Source organism: Culex pipiens, chromosome 3, assembly GCF_016801865.2.
Source record: "Culex pipiens pallens isolate TS chromosome 3, TS_CPP_V2, whole genome shotgun sequence".
Classification (NCBI taxonomy): domain Eukaryota; kingdom Metazoa; phylum Arthropoda; class Insecta; order Diptera; family Culicidae; genus Culex; species Culex pipiens.
In genome coordinates, this window is record NC_068939.1 from 11,524,200 (window position 1) to 11,542,950 (window position 18,751).

An 18,751-nucleotide genomic window follows, 5' to 3' on the forward strand; every position below is an offset into this window, starting at 1 on the left:
ACTGCATGCTGATTTAATTAGAACATTATTTTTTAACCTCTTTTTCTTGTTTTCATGCACTTTTTCTTTGAAAATTCAGAAAATGTCAATTGTTCACTTAATTCAAGTGCAATAGATCAATTTTCTTTGAAATTGCTTTTAATATTTTTTTTTTACTTTCTTTTGCATTTATTTGGCAAAAATATACAGTTAAACCTCGCATAGTGCGCAGGCGTTACGCTTTGTATTTCTTCGATTACTCTAAAACGACAGAATATTTTAGCAAGCTTTTTGAAGCTAATTGTAGATTGAAACAAGACGAAAAGATTGAAAGAATATTATGCCGTGTTTGAGAAATCGTCGAAATACAAAGCGTAACGCCTGCGCACTATGCAAGGTTTAACTGCAAATGAAATTGCTCGTTGAAGTTCTTTTGTAAAATTTATTTTTTTAATATAATTTTTGTATTAAATTATAGTAACGATTAAACCTCCGGAAATACGAAGCTCTTAATTGATTGATTGTTAATTTAAACTTTGAATTGTTTAATTAAAGCTTTAAAAAATAATGGTCTTAGAAAAAGTTACATATTAATCATAATTTACTTCTAATAAAACAAAAAAACAAGTTGTCAGGTGATAAAAACAGATTTTTATATTAGCCCTGTTTGATAAAAAAAAAAAGAAAACATTTCAATTCCTTTTGAATTAAAATCATTTACTGCGAAAAAAATCTAATAATATTTTCTTGAAACCACAAATTTAAGGAATCATATTGTATTCAATATAAATGTGATCAAATTATATTCAGCTGACGATTATGTTTAATTTTCAATTTGCTGATCATTTTTGACGATTTTTAACTCTTTTAACTTAAACTGAATCCAGAATTTGGAAAAACAAACTTAATTTGAAAAAAAGATTGTAGTAATATTAAAATGTTTGTGCCAAGCATCTGACAAAAAAAAAATTACATTAATTTTCAAGTTTACTTTTTGACTCGTGTCCTGACACAAGATTTCTCTCATTTTTTTAATCCGTAAAACAATTTGAGAAAAAAAAGTTTAAAAATTATTTACTGCATGCATATTTGACAAAACGCATCTAGAGGAAATATGCCTTTCAATCACATTTCAAATTTCAGCCTTTTGGCCAATTTGTATTAACTCAAACCTTCCTCAAAACTGAAAATAAAACAGAAAAATATAATGATTGTTTTGTATCAAATTTTGTTTAGTGTATTGTGTATCTACATGAAAAAACAGAATAAATTATGTTTAAAACTAAAAAAAAATCCTGAAAACAAAAAAAAAGGAGATTGATTGGTTCAAACTCGGTTTGGAGTGTTACTTTTGAATAAGGAAAGACAAATTTCCCAAAATACTATTTTCAAACAAAGAAAATCAGCTCAACCCAACCTACTAAGCTCAACTATTAAACCATCAAGTAAATCTGCTTTGGCAGCACATTTCCACGAAAAAATAACCAAGCTACATTCCTCGACCCCGTTTTCCGCTCCGAACCCATCGTGTGCCATTCCACCTTGTTGTTATATCGCTGTGTTTAGGACTCTGTCGTTTTTTTCCCCCAAGGTTCAACGGTCTTATCGGTTCCGTTCAAATCGCGCGCGCTCCACCCCCACCACCCGTTTTTTTTTTGGGACCATCACCATGAAGTGGCAAAAATCTTTCATAATTTATTCGAGTGCCACTCACATTGTGCTGCAGGACGCTTTTTAGTTCACTCAGATTTTAGCAAAGCTGAAATACAAGATTCGGGTGAACAAGTGTCAAACCAGCAAGGTTTGACTGTAGTAACACCGTTATCGATGGACCGAAGGGGGAACCCCCCCAAAAAAAAAAGCTTTCGGAAATCAAAAGTGTCAAAAGTGATATTTCCCGCGTCGAAAAACAACAACCAGAAGACAACAAATAGCGCGCGGAGTTTTTTTGTTGTTGTTCGTGCAGGTTAACTTCAAAATAACCGATAGTGCAAAATAAGGGAGGGCGGGGGAAACGGGGGAAGCAAAATAACACGATTGTGACAACTGGACAGGCGCGGCAAAAACAGAAGAGAAAAATGATTCAGAACTCTGTGCAAAAATATTACACACAAGGGGGAGTAACGTACTTTTTTTCATTCTTCGCCTGTATTTGGCTTTTCCTATGCTGTGATCCGAGTTTTTTGTACGTTTTTTTTTTCTTTTTAAATATGGCTATATAGACCACATATAAGCAGAATATTTCGTTTCGTGATGTCGTGCCTCTAGTCATAAAACCTTTGTTTTTTTATTCTCTTTGAAATCTGTTTTGATTTCGCAAATTTTTCCTCGGTTTGGTTTGTTTTTCTCATCTTGAAACGTTTTTTTGTTCGTAATTTTTCTCGATCAAACTTAGTTTATAGCTAGATAGCGTCCCCCAGAACGCGAAATGAGTGGCGAGTTGTGTTATCTTAAGTTTTGTGTTGTTTTCAATTTTTCCCGCGATAATTGACGGTGGAAGGTCCTGTTTTTCCGCTGTCAATTTGTTTTTCTTTTTTTTTCTGAGAGTGTTTTCGACTTTTTTTCGGGTGATGAGTGTCGTTTTGGATTTTTTTCTATTTGTTTCAAAAAGTTTTTTTTTTGCGAAATTGAACAGCAACTCGAGCGGGAAATGAGACAACAGTCAAACATTTAGCAATAGAGAGTCTCACTCCAATTGTTTATGGATAGAGGAGTGGGGACTTAGTCGTTAAGTTTTATAGAACAAATGAAGAAAACTTATTAAACCTAAAACTGAGAATCAAAATAGAATAGATAACATTTATAGATTCATAAACAATTGCAAACAAGAAAAAATCGTTTGTGTGTGTTTGTTTTATACCTCATCGAATCTCTTTTATGGTGTGTGTGATTTTCGAGTGCAATTTCTTTCGATTTCGAAACTAGTCGGAAATAGGCCAACATAGTCTAGTGTGTTATTTCTCTTCGACAAACAGCCCAACTTCCCAAATCCAAACATTCCCATCCCAACATATATAATCACCCAAAAAAAAAACTCTAGTTAAGATATTTATAATAGATTTTTCTTCCAGCTTTTCATTTTCAAAACTAGTCGGTAGAAATCCTCTAGAATTTTCCTTCACTTTTTGTGAAACAATCTCCATCCTATCAAACAATCAAACTGACAATCATAGATTGAACCAAGCTCTGTTTTCTTTAGTGACGTTTTTGAAAGTAAGTTTAACATTCTAGGTATTAACAACCCCCCTGCTAACCGATAACATCTGTCTCCCAGAAATTGGTAAAACAACAAACAAACACATTTCTAACACTGTCAAAACACAGCAAATAAACCAAAATATCTCTAGATGCCACCCCCCACTTCTTCAGATGTCTATTTCTGTGTGCTGAGAACAAAAGCGAAAGGTTTAGAACAGTTTTCAAACACTAGGTTTTGATAAATTTCAGTTATTTTGTTTTCCAACTTAGCCAGTATATCGTACTCTCTGTACAGAACAACTCTATCACACTTTTAACTAGGGATTTTCGTATTGATTTTATTTACAGCGAGAGCAGTTTTTAATCAACTTTTAATTTAGACTAGTTTGAAGGTTGTAGCAAAAATATCCGAAACCGAAACCTGTAACGCTAATAAGTTTGCTTTCCCCCTCCCTAGTCAAAATCACCAAAATCGCGTGACTTTTCGTTGTGACGTGTTTGTTGTTCACACTCAGACACTTTTTTCGCGGCGTCATCTTATTTTTTTTTGAAAGTCAGCGACCCTCCCACACCCATGTGACTTTCACCAAAAATTTCCAACCTAAAACTTTGTTTGGCGCGAAAAAGCGTCGTCGTCTAGCAGGTGAAAATGAATTAAACACCCCCTGCCTCCCCCCTCCCCATCATAATGGTTTTGAGGTGGGGTGGGCGAAATTTGTGGCCCCCAAACTGGTGAAAAGTGATTATTTCGTGGCTTCACGGCTTGGGGAGGGGGGGTTGATTGGCTGTGAGTTTGTGGGTGGACTTTGTTGGCTGAAAAGTTTCTAGTGGTGTCGGGAATTTGTTTTGAGAATTTGTTTCGAGAATTTGTTTCGAGAATTTGGGCAAGTTATCGTTGACAAACTCTAGTAGAAAAATTAAAAAATATTAAATTATTTAATTTTATAATTTGTTGAAATCAACATTTACTCATCATAATTTTTAGCCGTGGTGTTAAAAAGAAAAAAAAAACAGTTGAACAATTCTGCCCATAATTAGCAGATATCTACACATTTCAAAATTTCAAAATGGCAACTATTCATGCATAAATGTTAGCCTTAGAATTCATTTTCTAGTCGATTTAAGGCGTTTTATAAAATAATACATATTTTAAGGTGCTGATAAATCTTCCAGCATTCAAAATATTGATGAAAAAACAGGGGACAAAACAAATAATTCAGCAATAAATATCAAAACTTAAATGTATTAAGAAATGCAATCAACTAAAAACAATCACATGTTTTTTATTTCATTGAATTTAATTTTTTTCCCTCCCCTCTCGTGGTTGCTTGAAGTCAAAAAATATACTACAAAAAATATATTTAGAACTTAAATTAATGAATTTACGCTTTTTATATAGTCATCCTATAAAAGAGAAAAAATGATGGTATCACGACTGGGAAGGGTGTCGAAAAAAAATGTGTAATTTTGCACGGAAACTAGTTAAATTTTTATCAGCTTCTGTTGAACTTTACATTTTTAAACATTTTTTTAACTACTAAAAAAAGTTAGAAAAGGTAATATTCAACCAACCAAATGTTCAACCTTCTTAATTGAACTATTTGGATATTAATTTTGGAAATAAATTTAGTAATATTTAATATATTCAAAAAATAATTCTGATGTGATCGAAAAATGTAAATAATTTGTGATATTTTTGATGTTGGCAAAAACATAGTTTTAATATTTTTAAATCTAGCCAAGTAATTGATTTAAGTAAAAAATCACATTGAGGGTACACAGCAAAAAAAAGATGAATTTTGGCATGTTGAAAATTTGGTTAATTGAATTAATCCTCATTTTTGAGTAATATTACATAACAAATGTGTAAAAATGTGAACCTGATGAAAAAACCACAGAAACTGTGGAAAATTCACTTTTTTCTGATGTTATATTACACATTTGCTTTTTTTTTACAGAAAATCTGTCACCATTTCCTGATGAATTTAACCATCTTTTTTTTCTGTGTACCGTCATCAGGGGTCACATTGGGTCTTGGGGTGAGATTGGGTCATACAATTTTCAGCATTTTTGTATGACCCAATCTAACCCCCAGACCCAATGTCACCCCTGATGACGGTACTCCAAATCATTAGGTATCATACCCAAAATAAAAAAGACACTATTTCATCTGGTTTTGAGTAAAAAAAAATTAGGAAATGGTATAATGTCCAGCATTTTCAGTTGAATTTTACATTAATTTAAGTAAATTTACACAAATAAAGGAAAATATTCAACCATTTAATTATAAAACTTTTTTAAAACTTTTTTAGAGCTAAATATAAAAAAAAGGAAATTGCGTGTGTTTGTGAAAGAAATTGTGTTTGAAAAATGAATTATTGAGGGTGAATATAACAAAAAAAAAAGTGTTACGTGATTAAAAAAAATAACAGTTGCATAACTATTTAATAAGGAAAAAGTGATGAAAATCCAGTTTATTGAAATTGATTGAATTTAATTTTTCATAAATATTCTAAATACATTTTTAAAAAAGAATTAAAAGAAGAAACAAATGAGACTTTTTGTCAATTAATTTGAATAGCATACGAAGTGTGCTAAAATACTAAAATGATCGCAGAAAATAATTTGCTTCAGAAATAAAGATTTAATTTTCTTTTCAATCTGTTTTTTTTTCAGGTCAAAGTCACCCACCAAAAAGATTGTATTTCCAATTTCTAGAAAATTAAATAAAAATGCTCTGTTCAATGTTATTACATGCATAGTTTTTTTTTTTTTTTTTTTTCAAAGAGATAAGTTTTCCGATCAGTGGTCCAAAATTTACAATTTAAAAGAAGCCGAGAAGTGCTTAATACGATTGATGAAAAAATAAATGTTTTTTTCCCAAATGGATAACAATCGATTGCACAAGTTTTTATATGATAAATTATATGTTCATGCACTATTTTTTCAGGTTGAAAAAAGCTGAAATGTTTGAATGTTGAGTAATTATTTTAAGTCAAAATTTTATTTTATTTTCAATTACCAGGGTCAAAAAAGATTTTCTCCATTTTATTTTTTCTTTAATTAAATAGGGGAGAAAGTCTATTTTGACTCTATTAATTTAAATAATATAAAATTATGACTTAAAAAATACTCCAAATTCAAATATTTCAGTTTTTGTTCAACTTGAAAAAATCAATAAATAAGAAAATTCCAAAACATTTACTCATAGTAATAGTCAAAATATGTATAAAATCAGAAAAAAAAACAAAGCTAAAAGTATTGATTATAAGAACTTGGATAAATGGATTTAGGAACAAAAATGGCCTTCTGTAGATTCTAGTCGTATTACGCCTATATTGTTATACATGTTCTACAAATCAAGCTAGAAAATTCCTTCCTCAATCCACCTAAAATTTACCGACCAAGTCGCAACCCAAAATCTACCTAACTAGCTCCCATCTCCATTTAACCAGCATTCCCCGCCACCAAAACGCCATAAAACTGTCCAATAATTCATGCCATTAAATCCACCACAATGAACTGGTTTCGTTGGTCTGGTCTGGGCAGAGATACCTGTGTACCGTGCCAGTATCTTCAACGTGACAGTTCCGCGAACACAAAGTTCTCACCGCGTACTCATTAGTGGCCCGTGAGACCAAACTTACCGACAAACAGCAAACCCCAAAAACAAGGAACTTCTCCACAACCAAAATGCACTGTTGCAAATTTGTGTGACATTTCGGGCAATTTTTTTTACTGTGCATCTTCAAAAAACTACCTGTTTGTCGCGGAAAGCCACACCCTGTCGACCCAAGGAAGGTGTCCTTTCTTGCTCTCACTTTGAAAGGGCGGGAAGTAGAAATTCGAAAACTTTCTCATTTCCCCCCTCACCTTCTTCCACAAGCACCGTAATATCGCATTACATTAAGTGTATTAAAATAATTTCCTTTGTGTGTCCGGGAGTGTTCCGCAAAAAAAAAACTTTGCCACTTGCCCGCCATTTGCCGGCCTCCCGATTTTATGCTGGAAGAAAGTGGTTGCGATATTCTTACGTCCCCCCGGAAAGGACGCACACGAGGAGACAAAGTTTACCGGCGCCAGGAATCTGTTTTTATTTGCAATTGCGAGTTTGTCGCCCGCCAGTGTGGATTGCGTGTAGTTTCGATTTGGCGGGTAGTGAGGGGGAAAGAGGATATCTTGGGCTTTTTTCTTCTTTAGCTGACCAAGGTTTTGGTACAAAGGGGGGTGACACAAAAGGTGATGGAGGAAGGCGTAAACTTTTTGAGACTTTTAATGCTTCCGACTGGTACCCAGATCGAGACCGGGATCAGTTACATGGTGGAAGTTGTGTAGTTTTTTTTTCTTTTTGTGTACAAGTTGTTGGCCTTGGCAATAGAAAAATTTCAGGAAATGTCAAATTTGTTCAGATTAGAATGAGAGATAACTCCTAATTCTTTAATATACGTAACGGCGTTCTTCAAAAGAATCATAACCATTTGAAGTCAAACCTTGAAACTCTTTGTTGCGTTAAAAAAAATCTTAAAATAATTAGATAAGTTTAAAGACGTTACACTTAATTAAATTTCTGAAATTGGATCATGAAAAGTATTCAAATACCATTTGAACCAGGTATATTATTCTGACCTTACAAATACATTTCTTTTTAAATAGTCTTAGTAATCTCACCTTGTCTAAAATATGCAGCTATTTTTAGAAAATTGATATCTTTAATTTGAAATCGCGCAGTAAAATTATTACCAAAAATTATTATTATTTTTTAAAAGAAAACAAATAGAAAAACAAGATTGTAACCTACTTTAATAAACATCGTAAAAAGTTTATTTTTGGATTCAAAATGGTATAGAGCACTTTCAGATTTTTTGGAACCACAGATAGGCAAATATATAAAAAGTTCAGGAAAAAATCATAGTTTTATTGAAATTTTGCTAATTTCCGGTTACTTCCAAATTTTGATGATTGTACTTGAAATTTAATTTTTATTTTGACCAGAGCTGAGGGACAAAACTAGACCTACCAATCTTACGTAGAGGCCAATAAAATAAATCAGATCCATTTAAGCATTTTTTTTTTTAGTTTAGATTAAATTGCCGTTTCTTTTAAAAAGTATTGGCACTAAATTTGCAGTCCAAATTAAAATAAATCAAATAAATTCTTTTTTCACGAAGAATGTTTAGTAAAAACTTTTAAATACGTTTTATAAGGCAATTGACAATATTTTTAGTACAAATTAAAACTAAATTTCAAGTTTCAACCCTGATTTTCAAACAAAAATAGGCGAAAAGTATCACAAAATGTTCATTCGTACATCAATACAGTTAGGTGACTTATTTGATTGCAAAATATCAATGAATTTATAAAAATGTTGTTCTCTTGGTCTTTTTTTTCAAATGATCCTAAAATTCAAAATCCAATAAAAAATTAAAAAGTCTTTATTTTAATGAAAATCGTAAATGAAAATTGTACAATGTATTCTTTCAAGATTGTAACATCTATTTACAAGAAAATGGAGAAAAAAAATCCACCTGGTTTTTTAGGCGAGTTTGCAATGGCCTTACAGTGATCAAAAATATGCTTAAAAAGTATCATGAACTGATTTCAGTTTAATCTTCATTAAAATTATGATTTTAGTTGTAAGATATAAAATTATTACAAATTTTGTTTAAAGCATTAGGTACAGAATCGAATGCTCAAATGAATTCTTTGAAAAGTTTTAATTTTTTTCAATAACAATTCTAGAAGTAATTTCGTATTTTAAAACGTGTTTTAAAAAAAATATTTTTTTAATAAATTTACAGCCTCATAAATCGGCATTTATCTTAACTTTTGAAAACATATTTTTAAATCACTACTTCACTGAAACTAATAATTTTTCATTTAAAATTCTAGTAATTTCAATGTCTTTTCGTGCATCAATAACTAAACTTGAAGTCTGAAACATTGATTGCGACGGAATAGTTGAATAAACATTTTTCATCCAAAAAATATAGTATCACTGATCAGTTATTTATAAATTAAAATTCAATGATATCTTGAAAATCATAAAAATATGATATTTAAGACCCACTTGAATTGATAGGAAAGCTAAAAATTTCAAAATTAATACGTTTTATCTGAACCCAAAATAATGTTTTTCATGTGAGTAATATTTTGATAAATCAAAAAAACTTTATCCTGCAATTGAAAGTGTAATTGTTATGATGGATAATTCCACTACACATTTAATTTTATTTTGGGCGTAAACGTATAGTTTTTTTTTATTTTAATAATTTTATTTTGACCAAAATACGTATTTTCGAATAGCATGAACGTTTTTAAGGAATAACATCAAGAAATTAACCATATAAAGCTGGTGATTCATAACTTAAGTCCGTCGAAGGTCAGTAATTTTAACATTCAAACAAACTAAGCGGAAACCCTTTCCTTTTGCGGAGCAAACGGTGGTGAAATCAAATCAGAAAAGTTCCATTTGTGCAACACACTCTTAAACCTATTTTTTGTAGTTTTTTTTTTATTTTTGGGTAAAATGAGGTGTAGCGTCAAAAAGGATAAAGTGGTCGGATTTTTCGATCCCGTTCAATCACCAAATTTGAACATGATCAGATAATAAATGATTCAAATTTTGCAATTTTCTGTTTATAATTAAGATGGAAAAAAATGCATAATTATTTGTAAAACATACAGAAAAGTTTTATATATATATATTTTGATATAAACTTGATAAAACATCAATAAAAAACAAACTTCATTAAATGCTTGTTTCACCTTAATAAGTAAAGATCTCCGTTAACCAAATGTAAATTTGACAAAATAAGTCCTACAGATTGGCAGTCTTGATCAAAGATCTTCTGTAAATCTCGTAAACCTTAAATTTTTTCATTAACTTTGAGTAGAGGTCTTGTAGTACTCATAATCTTCGTATTAACCTAAGATAGGTAGACTACAGTGGGCCAACCCAAAAGAAAGGTTTCGTTGTGTTTGTAGGTTTGGGTTACGGTTTTTATTTCAGTTTAGTTTTCCAAACACACATACTTACACACACACGCAGGTGTAATCAACCGGCCTAGGGGCCCCTTTTAGTAGGTTGAATAGTCATCAATTAGCCGTTTCTAGATGATCCTTCTCTCTTTCTTTAGCATCCAATAAACTCAACTCGTCTCGAAGATGATGTCCATATAAGGCCGTGCGGGTAGGGGTTGGGAGAAGAGGCGGTAAACAAAGTTCGGATCAAATGGGCAAAACTTTGCCAATCAAAACGGTTGAGAGGCGCGCGCGATATCAACTAATTCTAAGCTACTCGGAACTCGGTTGGAGGTTAGATTAAGGTCACTCAATACGCATACACACACTGATACACACGATTAAGTACCGTTCGCTAAAGAAAACATTTGCTGAAGTACTTTCGATGATAAGATGGATTGTCGCACAAAACCAAACCAAGAATTCAATTTTTCCTAGAAGTTTTATTTCATTACTACATGTTAGATGAAACCAACATCGACGGATCTAAATCTTGACTAACTTTGCAACTTTTCTTCTTTTTCTCTTCTTTTTTCCAACTCTTTTCAGTGGACATCACAAACGGCCAGCTGACACCAAACAATAACACCCCGCTGCTAACACAGGCTCTATCAGGTAATAAAAACGCAACTTTTATCCAAAATGATCACCCACTAACTTCGAATATCTTCTCTCCTCCCCAACAGTGATGAACAACTACCAGGCGGCGGCAGCGGCCGCGGCGCAGGGCTTCGGCACGCCGGCCTCCCCGCACACGACCACGGGGGCGCGGACCGGCTTCACCAACACCAACTCGCCCGGACCGACGATCGACATGTACAGCTCGAGCGGGGCGGACAGCGTCGGGTACGTCCAGGCGACCAGCCCCCAGCCGTCGGGCTTCCCGGCGATCGCCGTCAGCCGGGCGCCCCTCAACTACAGCCCGGTGAGTTGACGATTTTATTTTGTTCATTATTTCATCTTCAGAACTGTCCATACAAAAATCTGGACGCACTATTATACTTATAAGTTTCAGTTCTTCAACTAAAGCTCAAACAAAATTAATTTAGAATTTAACACTTATAAAAACAAAATCTTTAGTTATTATATTTTTGAGTACACAAAATGTTAAAATTTTCAATGTTTCGAAAATTTCATTTCTATAATGATAAATGCGTTTTTTGCATAAATGCATAAATTTTTAAACAAAAGTGTTATGCCAATAATGATGGCATAGCTTTCCCACGTCGTTTTTTTTTAATTGTTGAGCATTTTGGACAAAATTGATCGCTTTATAATATTAGCTATTCTCAGAGATTTCGGAAATCCAATTCTTTACAGTTTTTGATCAGGCTGAAACCTTTTGGATTTTTTCCGTATTGCCAAAGATGCCATTTGTCCATATCATTTTCCAAATAAATTCGACAACTGTCCATATAAAAATTTATATCTTTTGCCGATTTGATGGCTTTAGCCTAGTTAGGAATTTGTCTGAAAAATCAGAAAGCATTTTTTAAACTTCAAAATTAAAATGGAAATAGAAGTCGAATTATATGAAAACATTCTAAAATGCATATTTCTGCATTAATAATCATATTTCGCGTGTTGAGAATCGTATAAAACAAATTTGTTTTTTTTAAATTGTGATGTACAGAACACTTTCTTTTTCACACACAAAATGTAATATTGATAAAGTGCACCCTTTTCAAGTTATTGCAATATTCAGATTTTTTTTTTAATGTCGCTGTTTTTATTTTTTTAAATAGTGCACTTGTTTGCTCATCTTTAAACAATATTTTCGAAAGGCTGAGATTTTTTTTACATTTTGCATATATGAACATTGTTGATGAGGTCTTTGGTTGATTATATATTGCCATGCAAAATAAAAAATAAAAAACAAGAAAATGAGATTTTCTCTGCGTTCACCAATTAGCCCTCGTTTTTTGATAAATGATATATCTAGAACATGGATAATAAAAACTCCTCGGGAAATTAAGGTCCGTTTTTCAATGTGAAAAAAGTTAAATTTTCTGTATTTTTCTACAATAAACCTATTTTAAAATTTTGAAATCTCAGCATTTGAAAATTAAAAAAAAACAAAAATGTTTTTATTATTACTGTTTTTTTTAAGTTGCTTTAAAATGGCTATCAATTAAAACGGTGTACTTTATCATAATGTCACTATGGTTTTGGTTTTTTTTTATTGAAAAATCACTATTTTGTTAAAACAAATCATTAGTTAGTCCATTAACTTGTTGCTGATTTTTTTGACATTAATTTTTACTTGCAAAAAGACCCAGATTAAAAAAAACAAAAATTATAATTTCTAAAGAGGCTCATTTGCGAAAAGTCATGATAAGCAGGTCTCTAGAGCCCCAAAATAAAACAAAAACTGATTTTTTTCCTTTTTTATCTAATGAAATATCTTTTTGCAATTCCGTCGTAAAATGACTTACTTTTCCTGACATTTTTGAAAGATGAAAAAGCTTACTTTTCTGTACCAAAAATAACAGAATCGAACAGCAACACTTTTCAAAATAAATGCTGGAAAGCTCTACTTTTCAGCACTGAAATGGATGCTAAAAAGTTGAATTTTTCAGCACTTGTTTCGAAAAGTAACACTTTTTAACATTTTTTTATATAAACGATTTATTGACAAAATACATGAAAATTTGACTTAAAATTTCACTCAATGGGTGTTTTTAGAATTGAAAAAAAAAATTTATGAAACTCGTTGCAAAACTTGATTTTTTCAGCACTCGGTGAACCTCGTTGGAAAAATGTACGACTCGTGCTGAAAAAAATCATCTTTTTGCAACTTGTTGCATAAACTACTATTTTTCAATTCCGTCATGAAACTACTTACTTTTGCTGTCATTCTAGAACGACGAAAAAACTAAATTTCCGCACCAAAAATAACAGATTGGAATAGCAACGCTTTTTAAATAAATACTGAAAAATTCGACTTTTCAGAACTGAAATGGATTCTGAAAAGTTGAAATTTGCTGCACCTGTTTATTGTTTTATTTTAACAGTTAATTGAAAAAAAACATGAACTTTTGCCATAAAAAGGTGTTTTCGAAACTGCAAAAAAAAAAGTTGTTATGGAACTCGTTGCAAAACTCGGTGAACCATGTTGGATAAATGTAAGACTCGGGCCGCAAAAAATCTTCTTTTTGCAATTTGTTACGTAAGCTACCAATTCAGGTCTTTGTCTAAGCAAAAAATAACAAAAAATATTATTACCAGTGCTCTTTTTAAACAAAAATTATAAAAAATAGATAACATAAAAAATAATCAATTTTGTTTTTTTTTTGTAACATCAGGAAGTTTTTTCGGGCATCTTTTCACGACTTTCCTACATTTTTAATACATGCTTCAGTTGAAAATAAATCTTATTTTATATTTTTATAAATCTCTGGAATTTTCAGGACCCCGGGATATTTTTAAAATGATCATGACATCCATTTTTTTCAATATGTTAGTTGAGTTTAATACATGAAAAGCTTGAAATCATAGAATTATTTGATCCTCATTGACTAGTGGTAATCTTGACTGCAATCAGAACAGAAACAGCAGTTTTTAGGAAGCATAAAAGCTATGCTTAGTTTGATTTTTTGAATGTACTTTGTAGTGTATTAGATTTTAAAAAAAATCACAAATTCTCAATACAATGTGATTCAGATTAAATAAGTTTCTTGTAAATAACTAATTTTAAAATACTTTTTTTTATTTCAAAAAAAAACAAGAAAGAAAAGAAACGATAACGAAAAAATAACATTCAGTCAAAGTTGAATAATATATATTTATTTAAAACATTTTTTTTTCTTATTATCTTGTATCTCCATTTAAGTCACTACGGGTACAGTATATTATACAGCATTGAATTTGAAAATCGGTTTGCTATATTTGCTTTTCGTATTCTGTTTAAACCGAAATCAATTGGAAAAATATTAAAATATTGTGCAAATAATAACGTCATGATTCGAATTCCCGGACGCTTCGAAACCCGGACACCTCATCTTGTTTTATCAATTATTTGGATATAAGTTCGCATTATGAATGTCAAAACTGTGTTATTTGATGAATTCTAACATCAACTTTCATTTAAAGTTTGTTTGAACGCTGTAGTTAATGTCAAAACAATTGAATAAAATAAAATTATAAGATAACCAAAAATGCGAAATATTTCACGAGAAATATTTCATAGGCGTCCCAAGCACCGGGAAAGCAAAGCAGAAATATATGGTTTTAATTTTCTCAAATTCTAGCAAATTTTTATATAAAATATCGATTCACTAACATTTCAGTTCAAATTTGTGCGATTCATTAGCAAAAACGAGTGTCCGGAATTCGAAGCAAAAGTGTCCGGATTTCGAATCAGCTTTTATCAGTGTCCGGGATTCGAAGCACAACAAGTCATTTTAATTTTCAAATTCTGATGAAAAATTGTTAGAAAAGACATATTTTGCATGCATTCTCTTAAAACTGACTGTTAATACTACATTCTGATGATTTTTCTTCATTTTTAACTTATTACATGATTTTTTGTCAGCTATAACGAAAATGATATGCTACTAAGTGTCCGGATTTCGAATCATGACGTTATAGCTTTAACAGCGGTCCCAATTCGTTACATTTGTTAAGATTCGCCGCAAAATATATAACACAATCTAGATAATATAAAAAAAACTAGAGCAATCTCTTAAAAATGCAATATTCCTGCTGATATATGCCTATTAAAATTTTAAGTGTTTTAAAATCCTATCGATTGATAAGTATTCATCTGTTCCACTATTTTAACAACCAAACCTGAGTTTCCAGACCAAAACATGTTTTTTTTTCAATTTCGGGAAAACTGGGACAACCAATAAAAGTTCTCGGGATTTGCCAAAAAAAAATCAAGTAATCCCGGGATGGACGCACTAATTTTAGCTGAATTTTTAATATTTTTGAAGCATTTTTATACGTTGTTTATTTATTATACTATGGTGACTTTAACTGAAGTGTGGTCTTTCGCCGCTGTCTTTTATATGAACCCTGCAAATCCGTATGGAGAATTTCATTAAATCGCATGAAAAGTTCAAAACGAGCCTATATTTTTTTTTTATTAAAAAGAATCATTAATACTTATTGTATTTTTTCTCAAAATTTAGGCCAAAAATATTTAAAATTAAGTTAAAATATAGAGACAAAATAACACGATCAACCTTGCGGTCACGAATTCAATTCAAAAAAACATTCATGAATCACTTCAAAGCCTGCGTACCAAAAATTTCGATTTTTCTTGTCATTCAAACCACGTTCCCAACCAACTGTTGCGACAAACCCCAACTTACAAATCTGTTTTTTGTTTCTCTTGCCATTTTTTCCCCCTCCACAGGGTCAACTGATTCCAGCGGCGTTCACCAACGGCTACCATTGAAATAAACTAAGCAATATTTGATCACCATCGTCGCTATTATTTTGGACCGGGGTATGATTTCCATTTGTCCCAGGCAGCAGCAAACAGCACCAACCGGAAAAAAGCCAACACAAAAGAAGCCCCCCTCCAACGACTCCCAACAACAACAACAGAAAGCCAGTAAAGAACAACCAGAAACGAATAATCACACACAGATATACAGAAAACCCCGAAGGACTCTCTCTTCATACGCGTGCAATTCAAAACTACAAAACCCCAACACATCTCACATCATAAATACGATCAACACGCACACACAAACTCACACACACCCTGACAGTGGTACTAGTAATGTGAGAAAGGACGTGTGTAAATTGTGTAATTGTGCAAAGTGTGTGTGTGTGTGTGTGTGTGTGTGTGCGCGCGACCACACGCTGTTTCGAGCACGTGTCAACATAATTTTTGCTTTTTGTAGTCAACAGGCGATAATTGGAACGCTTTCTATGGACGGTCCCCCGCGTACCCAACCGCTCCTCCTTGGTGGTGTGGTAGTGTTGAATTGAGCGAGTGAGTGAGTGCCTAAGTGAGTTTGTGTGTGTGCTGCAAGAGCGATCTCATCTCGGCTGGCTGAGTGAGTAAAGCTTACGAAAATTAATTAGAAGAGGGGGGCACAAAAGCGCAACAGTCACAAAATCAAACGTAAAAGGGCTAATCCAACTACCACATCAACAACATCAAGAACAACATCAACAAAAAATACACAAACACACACAAGGATAATAAAAGGTAAAACAAAAGAAAAAAAACATGAAATAAAGAAATAAAAATATACTACACCACACACACACACAGATATTTGTAAGCAAACCAACAACAACCACAAAAAACACACACAAAAAGTGCATCATTGTTTAAGGCTATTGAAGGTAAACAAGAAGTAATTTGTTTGGAAAATATTTGTTATTCTCTTTATATTTACTTAATTTTTAACTTTAAATACAATTATTAACTATACTGTAAGAGCAAAGCGGATGAAAACCGAATTCTTTAATACTAAGCAAAAACAAACTTACTGAAAGAAACAAAAAAAAAGTTTAAAGAGAGCAATGAGAGAACGAAAGTAGCAAGTTCGCTCTCGTGAGAGATAAAAAAAAGAAAGAGAGAACAAAACACACACACAAACAATAATTAAGCAAAACTTATTACGTTTCCGTTTTTTTGCTGCAAGCAACTATCTATTAAAATATGATAATTTTTTACCTTTTTTAACGAATTAAGGCAACTGTAAAGGCAAACAAAAACAAAAAAAAATATAAGAGCTAGTGGTCTTAGGGTATATATAAATATATATTTATTATTATGGGGCAGACAGGAACAAAAGAAAAACGAGAAGCGAATCGATGATAACTACTTTTTGAGCGCGGCTAGCGTTTGTTTTTAGCACCAACAATTAACTAACCGAAAAAGAAAACCAAAACTCCTCTATCCTCCTATCCGATTGTTCGACCTTTTTTCAGAAATCCGGAAATTCCTTGCATTTTCGAAAGTAACGGAACCGCAACGCAGCTTAACCCTTAATAATTGATTAAACGTTTGAAAACTACTCGTGCAGTGTGATTTTCTCCGTTTGCGAGAAAAGGTTCAAGTACCAAAACAAAACAAAGCAAAAAATAGCAGCATACCAAAAACCAAAAATAAATCACAACACCCAAACCAAGCTCCGGCAAATGGAAAAATAAAACGCAAAATTTGTGTAAAAAAAAAAGATGGAAGGAATCGAAGCAAAGAGAACAGAAAAAAACGAAGAAGAAGGAGAAAAATGCAATAATAATTGTTACTAAAAAGTAAGGCAGTAAGCATACAAAACAGTGCGAAAAATGGAGTAGAAGAAGACGGAAAGATACACCCATTCATCATCAGAGAAAAGGTAATAAGCATACAAACAAAATAGAAGAGAGAGATAGCAGAGAGGAGAAAACAAAAAAAATGTGACCGGAACGCGAGGAGAAGTTATAAACTTTGGATTTTTTTACACTGGAAGGTAAAAAACTATCCGAGCGAGAAGGTGAGCTAACTTTAATGAGAATGTAAATTATTATAAATACATGAATTATATGAATTAAAGAAAAGCGTAATTCAAAGAAAAAAAAAAACAAAAAAACTTAGTTAAATATAAATTATATTGAAATTTAAATTAAATAAATAAAATAATACAAATATTTAAAACAAATACTATGATAATAAAATTATTATAAATTAATTTTTATCATTCAAGCAACTCATGATGAATAAAAACAACGTGGGAAAATGTGGATAAATATTTGAGAGCGCGAAAAAAAAACAATTTAAATGTGCGATCACTGGCAGATTAATGTGAACACAGCAAAAACATAATTTCAATTAAAACGAAAGTGAACCAAATTGTATGGAAGGCAAGTCTCTCACACAAAGAAAGAAAAAAAACACACACACACATGCAAAATGAAACCATTTAAATTTTAATACAAAAACAAAAATCAGCATAAGAAAGGCCCATTGCATGACAGTTACAAACATTACCACTGACAGTTATTGCAAGATCCAATTTTCTCTCACCCATACACACACATCCCTACAACAAGTTATACAACAAACAAAAACAGAAAAAGCAAAAACAAACACACTCACACAAGAAATCATTCAAAACTACTGGGAGGAAAACAGTTCAAAAAGGCAGGACAGATTATTATTGTGAATTATAATTACCAATTTGACGCAAAGAAAGCAAAAAATACGATTACTACACGAAAACCAAACAACAACAACAAAACAAAGAAAAAAAAACTTTTGCTGCGCGGGGCGTAACGCCAACGAAGGAAGAAGCAGAAAAAAAACAAACTGGAAAAAAAGAGAAAGAAGAGAATAATAATTAATTAACACACATCAAGAAACAATGTGTTTTCTTTGTTTTATTCCATCCCAGCCTCCTTGGTTTGATCACGCCCTTTTTGTTTACATCATCACATTTTGACAGCTCCTCCCCCCTCACTTCCCCTTTCAAACTGTTAGAAAAGAAATCTCCTTTCACCGTCCGGTCCGGTTGAGTTGAGAGCGTTTTCGCCACCTTGTCCGCCATTTTGTTTTTGTCCGGTCGCGCGCGGTGCTGTCACTCGAATGTAAACAAAAACAAAA

The 18,751-nt window shown here is 32.1% G+C and overlaps 1 protein-coding gene across 2 annotated transcripts in view; it reads left to right on the forward strand.

Annotated features, from left to right (window-relative positions):
• LOC120432606 (RNA-binding protein Musashi homolog Rbp6) overlaps window positions 1–18,315 on the forward strand; it is a 1,179,690-nt gene extending 1,161,375 nt beyond the window's left edge. For both annotated transcript variants that reach the window (XM_052709473.1, XM_052709474.1), the window contains 3 exons: window positions 10,747–10,812; window positions 10,884–11,122; window positions 15,560–18,315. In XM_052709473.1, the coding sequence (XP_052565433.1) occupies window positions 10,747–10,812; window positions 10,884–11,122; window positions 15,560–15,601 (347 nt within the window). In that variant the 3' untranslated portion in view covers window positions 15,602–18,315. The remainder of the gene's footprint in view (window positions 1–10,746; window positions 10,813–10,883; window positions 11,123–15,559) is intronic.
• Window positions 18,316–18,751: the final 436 nt, after the last annotated feature.